This window comes from Lycorma delicatula, chromosome 3, assembly GCF_047948215.1.
Source record: "Lycorma delicatula isolate Av1 chromosome 3, ASM4794821v1, whole genome shotgun sequence".
Classification (NCBI taxonomy): Eukaryota; Metazoa; Arthropoda; class Insecta; order Hemiptera; family Fulgoridae; genus Lycorma; species Lycorma delicatula.
Window position 1 is genome coordinate 225,197,456 of NC_134457.1, and position 18,562 is coordinate 225,216,017.

At 32.0% G+C, this 18,562-nt stretch overlaps 1 protein-coding gene across 1 annotated transcript in view; it reads left to right on the forward strand.

The window, feature by feature from the left end:
* Positions 1-3,991: 3,991 nt before the first annotated feature.
* Positions 3,992-18,562, forward strand: part of dcma (decima) — a 553,558-nt gene continuing 538,987 nt past the window's right edge. Inside the window, exon 1 of the mRNA XM_075359100.1 lies at positions 3,992-4,443. Within this exon, the coding sequence (XP_075215215.1) occupies positions 4,396-4,443 (48 nt within the window). The 5' untranslated portion in view covers positions 3,992-4,395. The remainder of the gene's footprint in view (positions 4,444-18,562) is intronic.

Genomic DNA, 18,562 nt, shown 5'->3' on the forward strand with positions numbered 1-18,562 from the left:
TGGAAGATTCTAAGCTGGAATTTCACGCCCTGAAAAATGCATTAATTTTATCATTAAAAAAATAATAAAAAAAAAACAAAACAAAAAAGCAGTTTCCGTAATAATTTAAAAGCTGGATTGTGACTTAAATCCAGCTACAAAATAAATATATATATATATTTTTTTTTCATTCTTTCTCCTGAGTATCAAACTTTCTGATGCGTAGAGTGCCTCTGGTTTGAGCACGGTAGTGTAATGTCTTATTTTTTATCGGTATGATATACTTTTTTTGTTGTAGATATTCTTTATTATCCCGTATGCTCTTTCTAATTTCCTGGTCCTTTCCGTGTTAGCTGCCTCATCGAGTCCATTAGCTTGAATAATTTCTCCAAAATATTTGAAACGATCGACTCTCCTGATATTCCCTCCTTTTTTTTTTATTTCTTTCTCCTTGTGATGTCGGTATTCCATGGATTCCGTCTTCTCGTAAGATATCTGTAGTCCTGTCCTATGGCTATTTCCTCTAGTAACTCTATCGATTCTCTAGCCTGTTCAACATTTTTTGTAATTATTGCTATATCATCTGCAAAGGCCAAACGATCCACTTTTATTTGGTTTTTACCAGCTCCTAGTCGTATTTCTTTTAATCCGTTTTCCTCTTTCTTCTTCCGCCACCCTTATTATTTTCTCGAGAATTAGATTAAACAATATTGGCGACAGCCCAATAAATATATATTTATATATTTATTATATAAATATATATTAATATTTTTAATATTACGTCACAAATATATATATATATATATATATATATATATATATATATATATATATTTTTGTGACGCCGTCACTTTCTGATAGTTTAAATGAAAACAATGTAAAAAACAAACTCAGAATTATTCGTTAGAGTAATCCAAATATTATCGTTCGATGTGAATTACAAAAGTCTCAGTGTTAATATAAGATGATCTTAGAAGTTTCATAAACATCGTTCAAAAGTATTTTTATTTTCGTTATCTGAAAGGTAACAAACTAATTTTTTTAGCTTATTTTAAACGTATATGAAATGAAACTAGTGTAAGATGAAATAGGTATAGTTTAAGAGAATTTTTTTTATTTTGAAAAAAATTTCTATTCAAACTGAAATAAACGAAATTTATCATTCTGAAAACTTAAATAATAATTTATTATGTATATAATTTTTTGAAATATGATACAACGGGAACGAATTTCTTTAAGTTTCGTTTTCATTTGCCACGTAGTTTGCCTATAACGGTGGAAAGATAATGGAGTTTCTCCCTTTCATCTAGAAGAGTCTGGTATTGAGTCCCAATCAGGGTTGGAATTTTCACAAGTTATAAAATTCAGTGCTGCAACCGTATTTATTTTCTTTATGGAGAAGTAAGGATTTATAGGTTTTTTTATCGATTTCGAATATAAAAGAAAAGATTGCTTGCTTAATTATTTATTCTCACGATAAAGAAAGTTTACACAGAAAAAACGGTTTTCTCAAAATCCCACATTGCAGTTCCATCCTTTCTTTCAATTATTTACTTCTTCGAACGGGTGAACCTATAAAAATATGTAATCAACTGATGGGTCAGCGCATCAATTTTCCTCCGGTATGTTGATATCCCGATAAATAAAAGTGTGTGTGACAGTATTCGTGTTATTTCATTTTCAATATTTTATTTACGTTAGATGTTAAATATTTATTCGGTAGAATTGTACGATCTAATTTAAAAATAATTTTTTCGTACCTTCATTAAGTTAAATGCACTGCTTCTTATTTAATCATTTTATCAAACATTTGTAATTATTTTATCCCTTTATTTTAGCCTTTTGCTTCATCTTTATTTTTAATTTATCATTTATTGTTTTAATATTTTTTTTACGATTTTTTAAAAATATTTTAATTAAGTTTTACAATACACAGTAGCATTGGAATGAAATGAATCTGACGTCGTTAAGGCATAAGCCAGTACAAAATAAGGGCATTGTAAACGATTGTCAATACATATATCTGTGTTAACAGATCGCCCAGCACTTCCCATGCGGTCGAATAAATTCATTATTGTTAATTCAGAATAAATTCACAAAAGAAAGTTTCATCTATTAATAACTTTTATACTATCATACTGTAAATCGTTTTTAGATAATTATAAAAAAATAATTACCAAAACGAACGATACTTATGTTCACAAATAAATTTGTGAATTTTTATCCAAACCACTTCACTTCTCATTTTTTGTAGAAAGCCTGCTATAAGATACTTATAGCAGCTTTCAAAAGTGTTATCATTTGTCCCCTGCAATCTTGCCTGTTATGGCACAAAACATAAAATGCGTACATCTAGATGAGAACAGTTTTCAGGAAAGGTAGGTGTAATTAAATTCCACTCAAAAGAAAAAGAAACTTGCATAGATATTTCTTTTTTTACAGTTTAATTATATTGAATTTTAAATTTAAAAAAAAATTATTCGCGTGAAATTTTATAATTATTGTAGTATATTTCAAAGTTTCATAGGATAGGGATGAATTAAAATGAAAATAAATCTTCATCGTAAAATAGCCAAAAGTATTTTAATTTTTAAAAGACTTTGTGATGGTACGGTAACAAACCTACGTTAGTTTTGGTTGTTATTTATGAAATTCTGAAACTTTTATTGATTTAAAAAATTAATTGTAATTTTTTAATAAATATATAAAGGCGATAGAAAATTAAAAGCGAAAATAAAAGAATGAATGCTTCGCAATCTATATCTATACTATTATATAAAGACGAAGAGGATTTTTGTTTGCTTGGGATAAACACAAAAATTACTCAATCAATTGCAACCAAATTTTTACTCGTGTTTCGTGGTATAACTAAGAAAATTTTTGGATATAATTCATCTCAAAATATCTCGAGCGGTTCGATTTCTTTCAAATTTTCAGGATACATTTCTATTATACCAAAGGAATAATCTTTCCTTTAAGGAATCTTTTATTGTTTAAAGGAAGGATTTAAACCACAGACCAAGAAACCTAGGCCCTCTTTGAAGGTGAAAATATTAAAAATATTCACTGTTTCTTCATCCCCAAAGCGGGTGAGGTTGTAAATTAAAGATATTCTTAATCCTTTTTATTCATTATTATGTTTCTGCCTCCACGGCAGAAAATAATAATTTTTCTGTCTTTTGGAATTTAGTTTTTTTTCAGGTTTCTGTAAAGCCTGAATACTTTAATTGTTATTTATCAGCATTATTCTTACAATCATGAGGATAATGAACAGTGCTCCTGGAAATCCAGGGACGAAATCCTCTGGGTAGACAGGAGTGGCGACCGAATTGAGCTCTGTGAGTATCCAAGACGCCGTCCCCCTCCAACACGGTAATGGGGAATGGCAATTGAATTGGGCCTTTGGGCTCTGGGTCTGCGGCCATGTGGTAGGCCCCGGGAGGCCCCGAGGAGCCTCTAGTTGGTTCCGGCGATTTGCCTGGGCCGGCCTGGGCTCTGACGGTCCGGCTAGTTTTTAGTTTTACTTTTATCATAAAAGGAGTAGTTACATTTTTACTTCTATGTAAGCGCCAAGTAATTTCAGCAATATTGCTTCAGCAAGATTTTTATTATAGTATATCAGATAAAATATGATTGTAATATATTAGCGGCTTGGCATCAATTTGATTAAGGTAGTTTCTTTTTTCTAAAGGGTCAACATTTAATATTTGATAAAATTATATTTTATTTTTATAAGGAGATTTTTTTATCCATTTTCTTTAAATAAGTACGTAAATAACGTTAAGAGTCCCTGTTCTCCGTTTCAACTGTGCGTACTTTATTTTTTCCGTTTATTTTATTCTGAGAGCAGCTTGAAAATATTTTTATAATATAAAAATATTTTATATTATGTTTATTTGAATAGATCTCGAGTTCAGAAATCATTTTTATCTAAGAATTTATTAGAAATTTGCCATTATTTACTCTCATAAAGAGTTAAAAATGAGATTCAGGTAACTTATATGTCTTTGTTGACAATTATTAATTGAACGAAGCGAGTTCATTTTTTTTAACTTGCGATTTAAACATTTCACCAGTTTGTGTTTGTATTGCAATTACAATCCTACAGACTGCATTAACGGAACTAGAAATTGACTCTTCATTTTTTCCATTTTTACACATTTTGATAAAGTTATATTCATTCTTCATACCTGAATTGAAATCATAAATTTGTATATATATTTTATTATAATAATAATAATAATAATAAAATCGATGAAATTGAAGTGATACTGTAGTTACAGTTAACAGTGCATTCAGTGGTTCAGTGCGACAAGAATTATAAATTAATGAATCTAATAGTTGTATAATACAACAATAACAAAAGTGTTGTAGTGTTTTAAAAATAGTGATGGGACGGTTTGTTGTCGTGCAGTGATGGCTTCAGCCAGCCACCACGACGATGGTCATCTCAAAACACATGCCGTAAGTATGATTTTTAAATATTTATGTATGTATATAAAATTTTTTGATTTATCCGTTTATTTAGAGCTCAATATTTTTCTTTCATATTTAATTGTAAATCCTTAGCGTTCATGAATCATTTGTGATATTATATAACACATAACACCGTGATACATCGGTACCAATGTCAAATAAATGAGCGATAGCAGTCGACCGCTCAGTTAAGTGAAACAGGTCTTTGAATATCACCTTAGTATACGGTTGTCTACTTTCTTTTTCCTGTTTAGCCTCCGGTAACTACCGTTCAGATAATACTTCAGAGGATGATATGTATGAGTGTAAATGAAGTGGTGTAGTCTTGTACAGTATAAATTCGACCGTTCCTGAGATGTGTGGTTAATAGAAACCCGACTACCAAAGAACAACGGTATCCACGATCTATATTCAAACCGTGTAAAAATAACTGACTTTACTAGGAATTGAACGCTGGAACTCTCGACTTCCAAATCAGCTGATTTGGGAAGACGCGTTCACCACTAGACCAACCCGGTTGGTCACGGTTGTCTACTAGTCTGTATACATCGTTTCTACCTGCGACCTTTGTTTGGACGTACTCTTCAACCTCAAATATTCAAACGTTTTAAGGTACGTATTACATTTCATATTTCTGTTTTTGTTTAATTATTTATTCAACAGTGTAAATTTCTTTTCACTTCTAATCGATTTCTTTTTAATCTAATCAATTTTAATTATATTTCACCTATTCTAATGCAATGATATTCTCAGTCAGATGAGTACAGAATATTGTAAATTATCATGTGACAATTTTACGTTTCTTTTGACGTGAAACGTCTTTAAAATCACATTGAAACCTGCAGGTACCAGAACAGAAATTTGTAGCGTAACGAAAAGGTCTACATCGTTCTGCCTTAATAACTCAACCATTTGTCTCAGAGACGTAATACGGTATCAATTTACTTACATGGTCAGGTCGCCGATACGGCTTTGAGTTTGCATCACTGGCGAGTGCTTTGATGTGGAGGGGGCACAGCGGAGATCGGCCAAAACTGGCGCTCTCGCTCATTTCCATTCAGTATACTTCACGACTAAGACGTGATAGCGCAGTGATTCGTGTATTTTTGTTTAGAGTTTGTCTAGATAGATCGATTTAAGTAACAATAAATTGTATTTTGGACAATATTTACGTGTAAAAAATTAAAGAAAAACATGTAACCAAATATAAAAATTCAATATTTCAGCCACAGTCCGCGCAAAAGGCAGCCGGAAATATAACGCACATCTTTGGAAAGGAGAGGTTATGGGTTACGCATAGAGGTACCCCAATGTCCGGTGCTGAGTGACCGAGACTGTTTCGGAAGCGTCCCAAAACTGGCACGGCGCGTTCATTGAACGACCCGATGGCCCGAGAACCTCTACCGCTGCTGTACCTGAACTAATGAACATAAAGAGTGAAGATAACACCCATATATCTGTCAAAGACGTCCCGGGCCGATAGATATCAACATCAGTCGAAATGATGCGATGATGAACCATTGGCGTGCAGCTAACAAACGCTTCAAAACGGTATTTGAAAACAATCCGTTTGGTCTATCTTGCCCCGTTTGTGATCGACTTTGGTTCGATTTTTATTTCAGTCCAGTACATTAAAATTGAGTGACTCGCTGACATACAGACCGACCAATTTATCTGTCGAATTGGCCGGTATAATTAGTAATTCAAATATATAATACTATCGATCATAATTTACTTGGTAAATTCTATTAAAAAATTAGTTTTAATTTTTTTGGAAAAATTATATTGCGATTGATTTATTTTTCAGATTTCAAAGCAAAGCGGTGAGAAAAAGGTACGGAATACAATACCTCCAACTCTCGGGTCGTCTGCTACCCGATGAACCTTATTCTTCCACCGATCAAGATAAAATGACTACTTTCAGACGTGGCGTAGAACCGGAAAAAAACGATTCAGTCACTGAATTGGCCACTATTTTAAAGGACAAAGACTTCTGGCGCTACTTAGATATACTTAATAATATTTCAATTGACGAAAAATAATTTAAATTTCGCCAAGCCCAACAATTAATATAAGCATTTTGCTGTCACCACTTTCACCTTCGAAAGCGACGTCTGCTACTGACACCATCACCCTACTCATATTACACGATTTTACTGCTCCAGTATTATACAGAATGACTACCCCAACCAAAAAAAAAACTACTGTTTACTGGACTGTTTTTTGGTTTGAATTTAACTGAACTGGTTTGAAATTAATTCCACATACTTTAAAACCCAAACATTATTTTCGTTTACTATCCAACAAAGCGTTCTTTTGCCTCATTAAAATGAAAAATATATACTCCAACAATGCATTGTTACATGAATCAACCTCCGTGTGAACCAGAATACAGTTTGAAACGATTTAAACTTATAGGAATTCTAAAAATCCCTTGCTTTATTGTATATTACAAGCATTAATATAGTATCGGATCTATATCTGTATTGAAAACGATCTGGAATTTAATATTTTTCAACATTCTCGAGTTTTAACGCCACTGGACAAATGTTTAATTATTATACGATGTTTATATCTTATTATAAATCGATAAATAGTGATACAGTGCTAGCCACCAAAGCAGTAAATAAATTAGAGACTAACTATATAGGGTTTTTTTTTCAGTTTACGTCGATGACTTCTTTATCAGGGAGCCTCTAATAAGGTACCTTTATAAAAAGATAACATTGCGTAAAATCTTATAGGTTACGTTAAAATAATCTCGTAAGAAAAACTTAGTAGAAGTTTTAAATAAAATATATCCAATATGGAAAGTTGTTGAACATATCACTGATGATGGAATACGTGCGTTCATAGGTGGTTGATCTACAAACCGTCAGATAAATCCATAGTTACTGGATTTTTGGAATGAACTAATAAATGAACTCGTGAAGAACCCATCCTGAAAGATGGCAGACTCACAACATCACGAGCACATATGTTTGTGTGAATATATATATGTGTGTGTGTGTGTGTGTATGTGTGTGTGTGTGTGTATTCATTGTAATATATATGTATACATACCTCTCGTATACATTTTTTTTTTTATCAATATATATCTTGTTTGAATACTAATTTATAAAATGTCTAAAGAGCAATTATAGTTATTAGGTTATTGTGTCTATAAATTACAATTTGAATATTATTTTGTTAAAGAAAATTAAAATAGATTTAATTAATAAATTATTGAGTAAAATTATTAACTTTTAAAAATAACAAAAACATAAATAGATAAATGAACAGGATATATTATTTATTAAACTAAAAAAAAAAAAAAAAAAAAAAAAAAAAAAAAAACTGATTTTTACAAAAAAAAAACAAAAAAAAACTGATTTTTACCAGACTATAATTCTTGTAGCAAGTTCCACTGGGTAGGATAGTAACCCACATTGAACAGTAAATCAAAATCTACTGTTATCTTCAGTATTAAATGGATGTATCACCACTTAATACTAAAAAAAAAAAAAAAAAAAAAAAAAAAAAATGCTAAAAATTTAGAACAAAATGATTGTCTTCACAGAAATAAAAACAATAATGAAATTACAAAACCTATTTTCGTTCTCGGTTGGATCGGATAACTTATTCAATGAATTAAACTGTTTTTCATTTTATTTTTAGATTTCCCTTGTGATGCAAATGTAACTTTTTTATGCGAGTGCAAGTTACATCTATACCCAATAAAGAAAAACATTTTTCAGAGATTACAAACCGACTTTTATTTTGCAGCTGCTTATTATAATTGTTTCATACGCTCGTACAGATAGCTCTTTTTGAAACTTTTTTATCATTTTCCGTTTCGTTAAATTTTTTTATCTTGCATGTAGAATTTTTTTTTTAAAAATTGTTTAACTATACTTTGGATCAGTGCACAATTAGATCAGCTGTATACAAAGTGCAGCAATATAATTTGTAGTAAAGATTTATTTTTATTAAATAAATCAGTCTGTTATTGTCCGCATATTTAAACATCAATAATAATTAGGCTATGAATCTAAAAAGAGAAGCATATTAGAATATATTATTAATAAAAAATCTGACGTGACAGCACATGACTTTCATGTATGCCTATTAAATTACATACACAATATTTTTACAAACAGCAATTAATAGTTATTAATAAATCAATATATTAAAATTAAAAAAAAGGGGGTGAGTCCAATTCGAACCGATATGCCTTCCCCTTTCCAGATCCAAAATATTACATTAATTAAAATTTCATTTGGCAAAACATCTGGAACCAATTAAAATAAGTACCACTTATGTATATAGTTAAAAAAGCTCTCGATGAAAGCTTATTACTGCAGTTAAGAAAAAGTTCAAAATCTACATTTATTTTGTTTTTTGACACTTTTGGTCAAGCCGATTGCAGTCAAAAGGGAAGGTGCACAACTAGATGTTATAACAGTTCTAAATCCAAAATTTCAACAATCAACGGCTAATAGTTTTTGAGTTATGCGAGATATTTACGTAAGTATGTACGTACATACATACGTACGTACAGATCTCACGCCGAAACTAATCAAAACGAATTCTGGGATGGTCAAAATGATATTTCCGTTGAAATCTGAAAACCAAAATTTTTGCGATCACAATGTTTTCTTTACTTCGTACAAGGAAGTAAAAATAAAATATTTGAATTTTGAAATTATTTTTGTTTATTTATATACAAAAATGAATTAAATGCATTTATACGAGATAATAACACGTTTTCTTGCTTCTTATCCAGCTATTATTGCATTATGTCTACTCCGACTACAAAAAATTTGTTTTTAACGCAATTATATTTTTGTCGATAACTTTGCCGCTTATAATTCGCTTTACAATAACGGTAAAAAGCTGTGGATATTTAATTTAATCTTCCAATCACGTTTATGTTACCAAATGCAGTTTCCTTAATAAAATTTTTATTAAAACAAAGAAAGAAAAACTAAAGGATTTTGTATACTTTAACTACTTCAACTTTATTCCTGAGAGAGACAAGAGCGTAACGTCGTTTTAAGATACGCCCAGAATTTCAAAAAATATATTCTAATAACTGTCCATTGACTACTATTTCGTATTATTTCAGCAAAATTTGGAATTTTTTCGATCGACCGTTTTTTACTTATCGGAAATCATTTTCAAGTAATAACTAATTTCTTTAGAAATTGCTACTTTTAAAAATTCCAAAATAAACACGGTTTTTTCATTTCAGTCCTTTTATCGTGTTTGTCACATAATTTTCATGTGATGAGAGAAAAATTCGTAGAGAGATCGTATTTGAAGTAATAATGATTACTTTTTAGTTACTCTATTATTTTATATAAAAATGTAGGAAAGAATTGTACTTTTACTTTTTCTTCTGGTTTTTGAAGAAAAATTTTGAAAGATATAAAATCGTGTAACTGAGTATGCCGGCAGATAAATTTTTAACATGTTCATTTATTTACTAAATCAGCAATATTGTTATGTTATCCAATAAATTATTTTCCCGAGAACTAATGTCTTAGTAGTGGTTTGATGTATATATATTGGAATCTTTTAAATTGTTATAAGTCCGTTAATAAAGAATATCAAAAGATCAATGGGCCACACCACGGCATTGAGGTATGGTGTGGTGACATAAAGGACAAAAATGAAAGAAACCTCAAAAGAGCCACCGGTTAGCCTGACCTGCCATACCCGTATATCGCCGGTAGCTGGGGAGGGCTAATTACAGTAACAGACACTCCCCTGGGTGGCGTAATACCATCAAGTCGGTCCAGGGGAGTAGAGGGGAAAAAAAAATTAATTACAGAAAATAAAATTGTAAATGTTTAAAAGCAAACTCATTCGACTGAAAAATACAGAACAGCCTCGATATAACGCGGCTCGATATACCGCGAATACGAATATAACGCGGCTTATAACCTGTCCCCCAAAAAATATCTGAATATCTGAAAAAATAAAATAGGATGAAGAAATGCTAGTCACCCTAGAATTTGATAGTAAATAGTATTCGATATCGGTATAAAACCCACACTATAAGTCTTTTAAATTTGTCAGCAATACCCTTGTAATATAACATCTGTCAATTAGTCATGACCAATTTTAAAAACTTGGGATTCATAAACGTGATTCTATAAAACTGAACTACGATTCTAATACGGTAATAGGAGAAATTCTTATGACATGCTGCACATGACTCATTTCCTGTAACAGCGATAAGACCATCAATGTGCTGCCTGTACAAGATGCAGAATACGGTATTTGAATGTTATTACGTATTGTGATTTATTCCGACTTGCATTTACTCTATTTATCAGTATCGTTAAGTTTTATTACGTCGGTTAATTTATTAGATTTTGTAGTTTTTGCGTTCGTATTTGCCTAACATGTCGTCTAAAGGAAAAACGTTTTCTGTAAAGAAAAAGTAGAAATTACTGAAAAGATTAAGGCAAGTCGTTCGAAAGCCTGTTTATCCCGGGAATTCGGTTTGCATCAAGGTACTATACGTGGTTGCGTGAAAAAAAATAGATAAATTGCGTTATTTTATCGATTCGGTAGATGAAATAGTCGGACTTGATGGCAAAAAGGTTAGACTCGATGATGTTAATGTTATAAATGAGTGTATGTATCTTTGGTTTTTGCAAAAATTGAGTGAAGGAGTGCCGCTATCAGGACGAATACTTCAAGCTCAGGCGTTAAATTTTCACGAACAAATTAACAATGAAGAAGAATTCAGTACTTCTAGCGGTTGGTTATCGCGATGGAAAATCGGTCATGACATAGGCCAAGTAAATATCGAAGGAGAATCTCGTTCAGCAGATGCGACGGCAGCCAAAATATTTTTCACAGACAATATTACAATCGGTTAAGGAAGAGAATAACTTCAGTGACGAACAGTTGTATAATTGTGATGAAACTGCTTTGTATTACAAACTATCGCCGACAAAAACATTACATGGGAAGCGGGGACCAAATAAGTGTGGTATGAAAATGAACAAAGAAAGTGTAACTTTTCTTTTGTGCCAATAAGTCAGATAATCATAAATTGAAGCCGTTAATCATCGGAAAGTGTGCCAATACGTGTTGTTTCAAACACGTTAATATGAATTCATTACCGATTAGTTTTAAAAATAGTAAAAACGCTTGGATGAAGTGTAATATTTTTTAACTTGATTTAAAGACGAACACGAGGCACTGTCTTGTTAAAAATTATTTACGAGTTCGAAATTTGGAAAGAAAGTTTTATTACTTCTTGACAATTGCCCTGCTCATCCGACTACGGACTTGCTGAAATATAAATATGAGAAAATAATCGCATTGTTTTTACCCAAGAACACCACATCTTTGATCCAATAATTAGACCGAGGAGTTATTCCGGCATGTAAAGCTTATTACCGACGAGAGCTGCTGACCGTTACCGTTAACTCAGAATTACAAGTAACAGAATTTCTTAAAACTGTGCCATTAAAAAGTGTTGTATACAGCGCTGGAACGGCATTAAGTAACATAATTTCTATTACGATTAAAAGTTGTTGGTCGTTATTGTCACAGAGTAATACAGAAGACATTGAAACAGGAAATGTTCATATTTTTACTGACCAACACGCACTGGAATTATCAAATTCAACCGGGCATTGTCTGAAAGTGATCTCAGGGATCGGATCAAGAAGACAATCGAACACCCGTTGCCTATTACTTGACCGACGGAGAAATTGTAAACTCCGTTCTACAACCTAACGATAATTTGTCGGAGGAAGAAGGAAAAGATGTTGCAGAGGTCGCTGTTACGGAGAGGTCTACACCCTCAATAAAAGACGTTCTGGAAAATATAAATAGTGTAACAACATGGATGGAGTAACAAACTGGTAGTGATGATCATCATTTATTGCATTCACAAAGTGTAAAGTCATATATTATAAAAAATAAACATATAACTGCGAAACAAAAAAAACAATAACTTCTTATTTTAAAAAAATAATCTACATTCAAAGAAAAAATATCGAATCATCCGCACTTGAATTGTTTCTATGTAAATATACAATATACTGAAAAGTTTTGGCTTATTCTATTAAACCATTATCGCTTGATTTTTTCCTATTTTTTTAACTGATCCCTCTTGTGATTTAAAATTTACTTCTCGAAATAACGCGGTTAGCTTACAACGCGGGTGTCACGTAAGTCCCCCGATAACCACTTTTAACGGGGTTACACTGTTTTAATGATTCATTCTTTAATTGAGGAATGAATCTATTTTTTTTTTTCATCTTCGTTTATTTATTTTCACAAACAAATATCTTCTATCACCAAAAAATAACTAATTCAAAAAATATTACGATCAGAAACTTACTCTACAGAAAATAAATTAGTGGACGAAACGAAAACAATTACTCATATATATATATATATATATATATATATATATATATGAGCAGTATTTTAACATTTTATTCTCTAATTAAGCTAGGGTTGAAATTACTTTTCATTTTATTTTTTTTTCAGAAATTTTATTTAGTTTTCTTTATCAACTTTAGAATAATTCTTTCATTCATAATCTCTATCGGTGATAACACCGGAAAAATAGAAGGAAGAACATGAATTTTAACTATTAGACTGTAATGAATGATCAATCTATTTTTACTTTCTTTTTTTAAGCACCCCCACGGCAACTGGTCTTCGCTGTTAAGCATAACACAATCACCTTCAAGTGCCGTAGCAGCAGTCTCTGCCCGCCCTATCTGGCTCCTTTCCCAGGAGCTTACCCGTCGGGTTCCCTCCCGCTTCATTGGTGAATGATCAATTTACATTTATTCAGCGTAACCTATTAAGCGTTGATGTGATTAATATGCGAAAAGAGAGATCCCCTACCATTCTCGTTACGCATAGAGCAGAACTTTATATGCGCTTGGTATACAACTGTGTGGGAGGGGATTGCTTTATATTCTAAACGCAAATGTATTTGCAGATCGAGGATGCTTTGTTTGACAATTTACTATAATTATGTTTCATAACAAAATGGTAATAATTCAAATTAAAAAAAAATATGGCTGTTTTTTTTTAATGATATTTAACTGTTATCTGGACGTAGGTCAACCTGTTATGAGATAGAAGTCGTTAAATGAATTTCAACAAATAAAGTAAACTTGAAATTTTGGTATTTAGAAAAAGTGAAACGTACCTTTATTTCCGTTTGAATCTGAGATACGTAGTATCAACGATATGTAGTCGGTAAATTCTCATTAACATTTTATTTTACGGATGGCTTTTCCTTGAAGTTAAATTTCATTTTTTAATTATAACACTCAAATAAAATGAAAATAGCGGAATTCTGATTATTTTTATTGAAAATTTCGTTTTAATCGGAGACTTTTCTTTGAAGATAGTTTTCAGTTAACTTGTCCGAAATAAACTATCGGTGCGAAATATATTTTTTCCTGAACGTATAGCGTAATTTAAGTTGACGAAATTGCGTACTTGAAAGTGTTGAGAGTTTCGAAGATGCTAGAAATCAAGTCGGTCGGCTTACTCCAAAGTATACATTACTATGATGCAATCCGGAGTAGTTAACTTGACGGTCTCGCACACATCAAAGAGAAGTTCATTTCATGCAAAGCGAGTCGAATCAAACAACTATAAAGGGGCTTCCACCTAACCGATACCGTCCCTGTTCTACCCCACCTTTACGAAACATCTTGTTCTCCTCTAGCTAGACCGAGTAACGACACTAGTATCAAACTTCGGTCATTATATCGCTCGGTTCTGATGTAGGTTTTATTACCGAGCCCGTTTCTCTAATGTATATTCACGTAATTATTTACGTTTAATTTACATAATTAAATCGGTGTAAAGGTAAGGAATGTATTTATTTCAAAAATTTAATAGAGATATCTTTGAAATGATTTAGCGTAGCATATTAATAAAAAATAGGCCTGTTTTTATTTTAGTTTGGTTTAATTATTATTTTTAATAAAATGTTTATTTTATTTTTAATATTTTAATGACCTTAACCCGGAAGCTAACAATTATCTAATAACAATGGTTTTATTGAAATACTTCTGTATAATAACTATCGTAATTAGGAACAAGAACAAAATATCGGAGCTACAACAAAAAATTAGTAAATAAATAATATATATATATATATATATATATATATATATATATATATATATATATATATATATATATATAATAAAATGTTTTAAAAAAGGTTTTACACATCACTTTTTTATTCATTAAATTACATTCTGTAGAGCCAATATACAATAATCATTCAAATACTACAAATAATATAAAAGATAAAAAAACGAATACTAAAAGAAAATTTTAATTTCATAGATTATAGAAATAATTATTTAAGTGGTAAAATATTAAAACTTATGTAGTGAAAAAATGTATAAAAAATAAATCAAGAGAGGTAGGGGGGAAATAAATTGAAATAATGATTCATAAAAAATTATATTTTTTTTACAAAATATAGCTGGTTTACAGTTACAAAATGCTAAGTTTAATTTTAAATTTGGTTAAAACTATATTTATTTTAAATACAGCGGGAATATATTTTTTAAATATATAATTATGGATGGGGAATGTTATTTAAAGATGATGTTTAATTTATGGGAACACTCTGGATACCTGGTATCCGAATCGGGATCTGAAACAGAACAAACAGATGCACAACGTTTAGCATGCAATACTGTTTCTATAAAAGAAAACGGCATCGGTTCTCATTTTAAATAACAACACAGACATTAACTGGTAATTGTTAATAACCCTGTTGTTTTAAAATGCTCTTTTACGGAGTCAATCCATTTTAAGCTGAGCATTTCACGAATTACAATTTTAGTAACTGTTTTTATCAAGATCCCACCATAGAAAATTTAAAAAAAGTCAGATTATTTAAATTCAATAAAACAATTTATGCGAATCTGGACTACATATTTAGGCCTACTTTATGAGAGCACCAATATTTATTTAAATATTTATTAAAATCATTGACGTAATTCGTCAGTTATTTCTGTCTTTATCGTTTATGGAAGTTCCACTTTTTTCAAAATACAACTCGGACGTAAAAATGTCACCTTCATTTGTTCACCATATCAATTGGCAGTTATATAAACTTCACTATTACTCTCAGAGAAAACATTTTTTGAAGGTAATTCATCCATTTCAGTTGATCACGTGCATTTGATGACGCTCAAGTATTTTTTTAAACCCGCTGAGTTGGTGTAGGGGTGAAAGCATCTTCCCAAATTAGCTGATTTGGAAGTCGACAGTTCCATCATTCAAGTCCTAGTAAAGTCAGTTATTTTTACACAGATTTGAATACTAGATCGTGGATACCGGTGTTCTTTGGTGGTTGGGTTTCAATTAACCACACATCTCAGGAATGATCGACCTGAGAGTTGGTCATTCACGGGAAGCGGATGTTTTTAAAATAATAATAAAATATTGAATATTTACTTTAAAAAAGTTTTATTGGTAATGAAACACTTGTTAAATCAAAGCATTTGTTACTTACTCGTGAACGAAAAATTATGTCCGGCAACAGATGTCCATTTTGGGCAATACATTGTTGTAGCCTTTCACGGTAACTGGCCTCAATTATTTGCAGCATGTCTACATCAATCTGGGTGACGTGATGACGAATTGTGATCTTTAGGTCCTCCAATGTATGCGGTTTATTGCCGTACACACATGATTTCAGAAACCCCCACAGAAACAAATTACAACTACTCAAGTCGGGGGACCGAGGGGGCCAAGGAATGTCGCCGAATCTGGAAACGATCCGTCCCGGAAACAAGTTACGGAGAACAGCCATCGTTGCCCTCGCTGTATGCGCTGTAGCTCCATCCTGCTGGAATAACACATTTTGAAAATCGATTCCCCGGTTTCGTAAATCGGGGATGAAAAACGTATTCAACATCACAATGTAACGATCAGCTGTTACAGTTAAAAATAATAGTTAAAATATAGTCCAATAACACCGACCTTTCCTATTGCACACCAGACAGTCACCTTTGGGCTATGAAGTGGTCTCTCGTGAAGCTGATGTGAGTTTCTCTCTCCCCGATACCGGCAATTCTGTTTGTTGATGAAGCCATTCAGATGAAAATGGGCTTCGTCACTCATTAACGATAACAAATTTTCATTTTCTTCAAAAACGCTAAGCATTTGTCGACAAAATTGTAATCGCTGCGTGAAATCTTGCTCGTTTAACTGCTGCACGACGGCTATCTTGTAAGGATGGAAATGCAGGTCTGTATGCAGAATTCGTCTTACCGTACTTGTGCTCATTTGAAGCGCTGCTGAATGCCTCTGAATAGAGCGGCGTGGGCTTCTGACAACGGCTTCCGTTACTCGTTCGATGTTCTCCGGTGTGCCAGCGGTTCGTAGGGGACCCGGTGGTTTTTTCTTCAATATTGAACCGCTTGTTTGAAGGTTGTTTACCCGTCGCAATATTGTGTTACGAGAAGGGACGCTTGCATTACGATGGACATTAAACTGACGGCGGAAATCTCGCTGAACAGCAGTTACGGATTCGTCATTTCGCACAAAACTGTCATACACGTACAGGCGTTGGTCTAGCGTTTACGGCTCCATCTCAACGACTAAAATGTAAATCCTATGAACAAAGGAAACGTCAAACACCAGCCACGTGCCCCTCCCATTATGAACGCCCGAGTACAACCCACTTAAAAAACATCCGGTTCCCGTGAACGACCCTATACAAGACTATATTTCACTTACATTCGTACATATCATCCTCATTCATCTTCTGAAGTATTATCTGAAAGTTAATTATCGTAGGCTAAACAGGAAAAAGAAAAGGTATTTTTATAACCCACCGGGTTGGTCTAGTGGGGATCGTGTGTTTGCAAACCAGCCGATTTCGAAGTTGAGAGTTCTAAGGTTCAAGCCTAGTAAAGGTAATTACTTTATACGGATTTGAATATTATATCGTGGATAACGGTGTTCTTTGGTGGTCGGGTTTCAATTAACCACACGTCTCAGAAATGGTCAACCTGAGACTGTACAAGACTACATTTCATTTACACTCTTACATTTCATCCTCAATCATCCTTTGAAGTAATCCTGACGGTAGTTCCGAAAGCTAAATAGAAAAAGAAAAAAAGGTATTTTTATAACTACAAATCACAGCTACAGGATATAGTGCAAAAGAAATGTAAAAATAAATTTTTTAAACTTTTCAATCGTTAAAGAGTTCATTACATCAAAATCACTACTTTTCTACACAAAACAGAAATATATAATATAATAACAGCGGTGAAAGCCATTCAGTAAGCAGAGAAAGATTGTTTCTTTAATACAATCTATTCAATAAATTTAATAAATTACCGTTTTTTAATATGATCCATAACTAAACATTTTGAATAAATTTACTATTTTTACCGAATTTTTGAAGAAAGTTACGTTATTACTTCGGTTGTATGATGAATCTGGGATGAAAATGAATTTTCTTTGCGTTTTGAGGTATGAAGAGTACAAAAACACCATTCACCGAAACTGCGGTTGCCTTATATATTTATCTGTAGGCCTATGTATAAAATTTTGTAGCTCAAAAACTACTAAATCAGTTTCATTGAAATCTAAAAAAAAATATTTTATTTAGCTGTAGAGGTGTATCTGAAATTGTGCACGTGTAAATTTCATGAAAATTGGTCGAGTCGTTCTTGAATTAGACTCAATTTAAGGTCGAAAAAATTTTGCGGGTTAAGTTTGAAAATAAGCAACTTCATACATATAACGTATTTTCAGATAATAAAAATTCGGTCTGCTTACGCAGAACTGCGCCAAAGTTTTTTCTTATTTCTTTTATATCTAAAGTAATAATTCTTTATGTTGAAGTCAAAGCCATTTTTTAAATTACTCGTCAAAATTTTCAAAACGTAAACAAATAGATCGTTGCTGCTTGAAGTAGTGCTGGCACTTTCAATAGTGCAGTGTAGGAAAGAGTGTAATGTGACAAAAGGTCGTAGTTAGCGATAAACCAGTTGCCGGCCCAGCAGCCTCATCCTGCTTGTTAACTGAGATCTATTAACTTTCATAGTACTACATTGATTTGTACTTCTTTGATATTGTT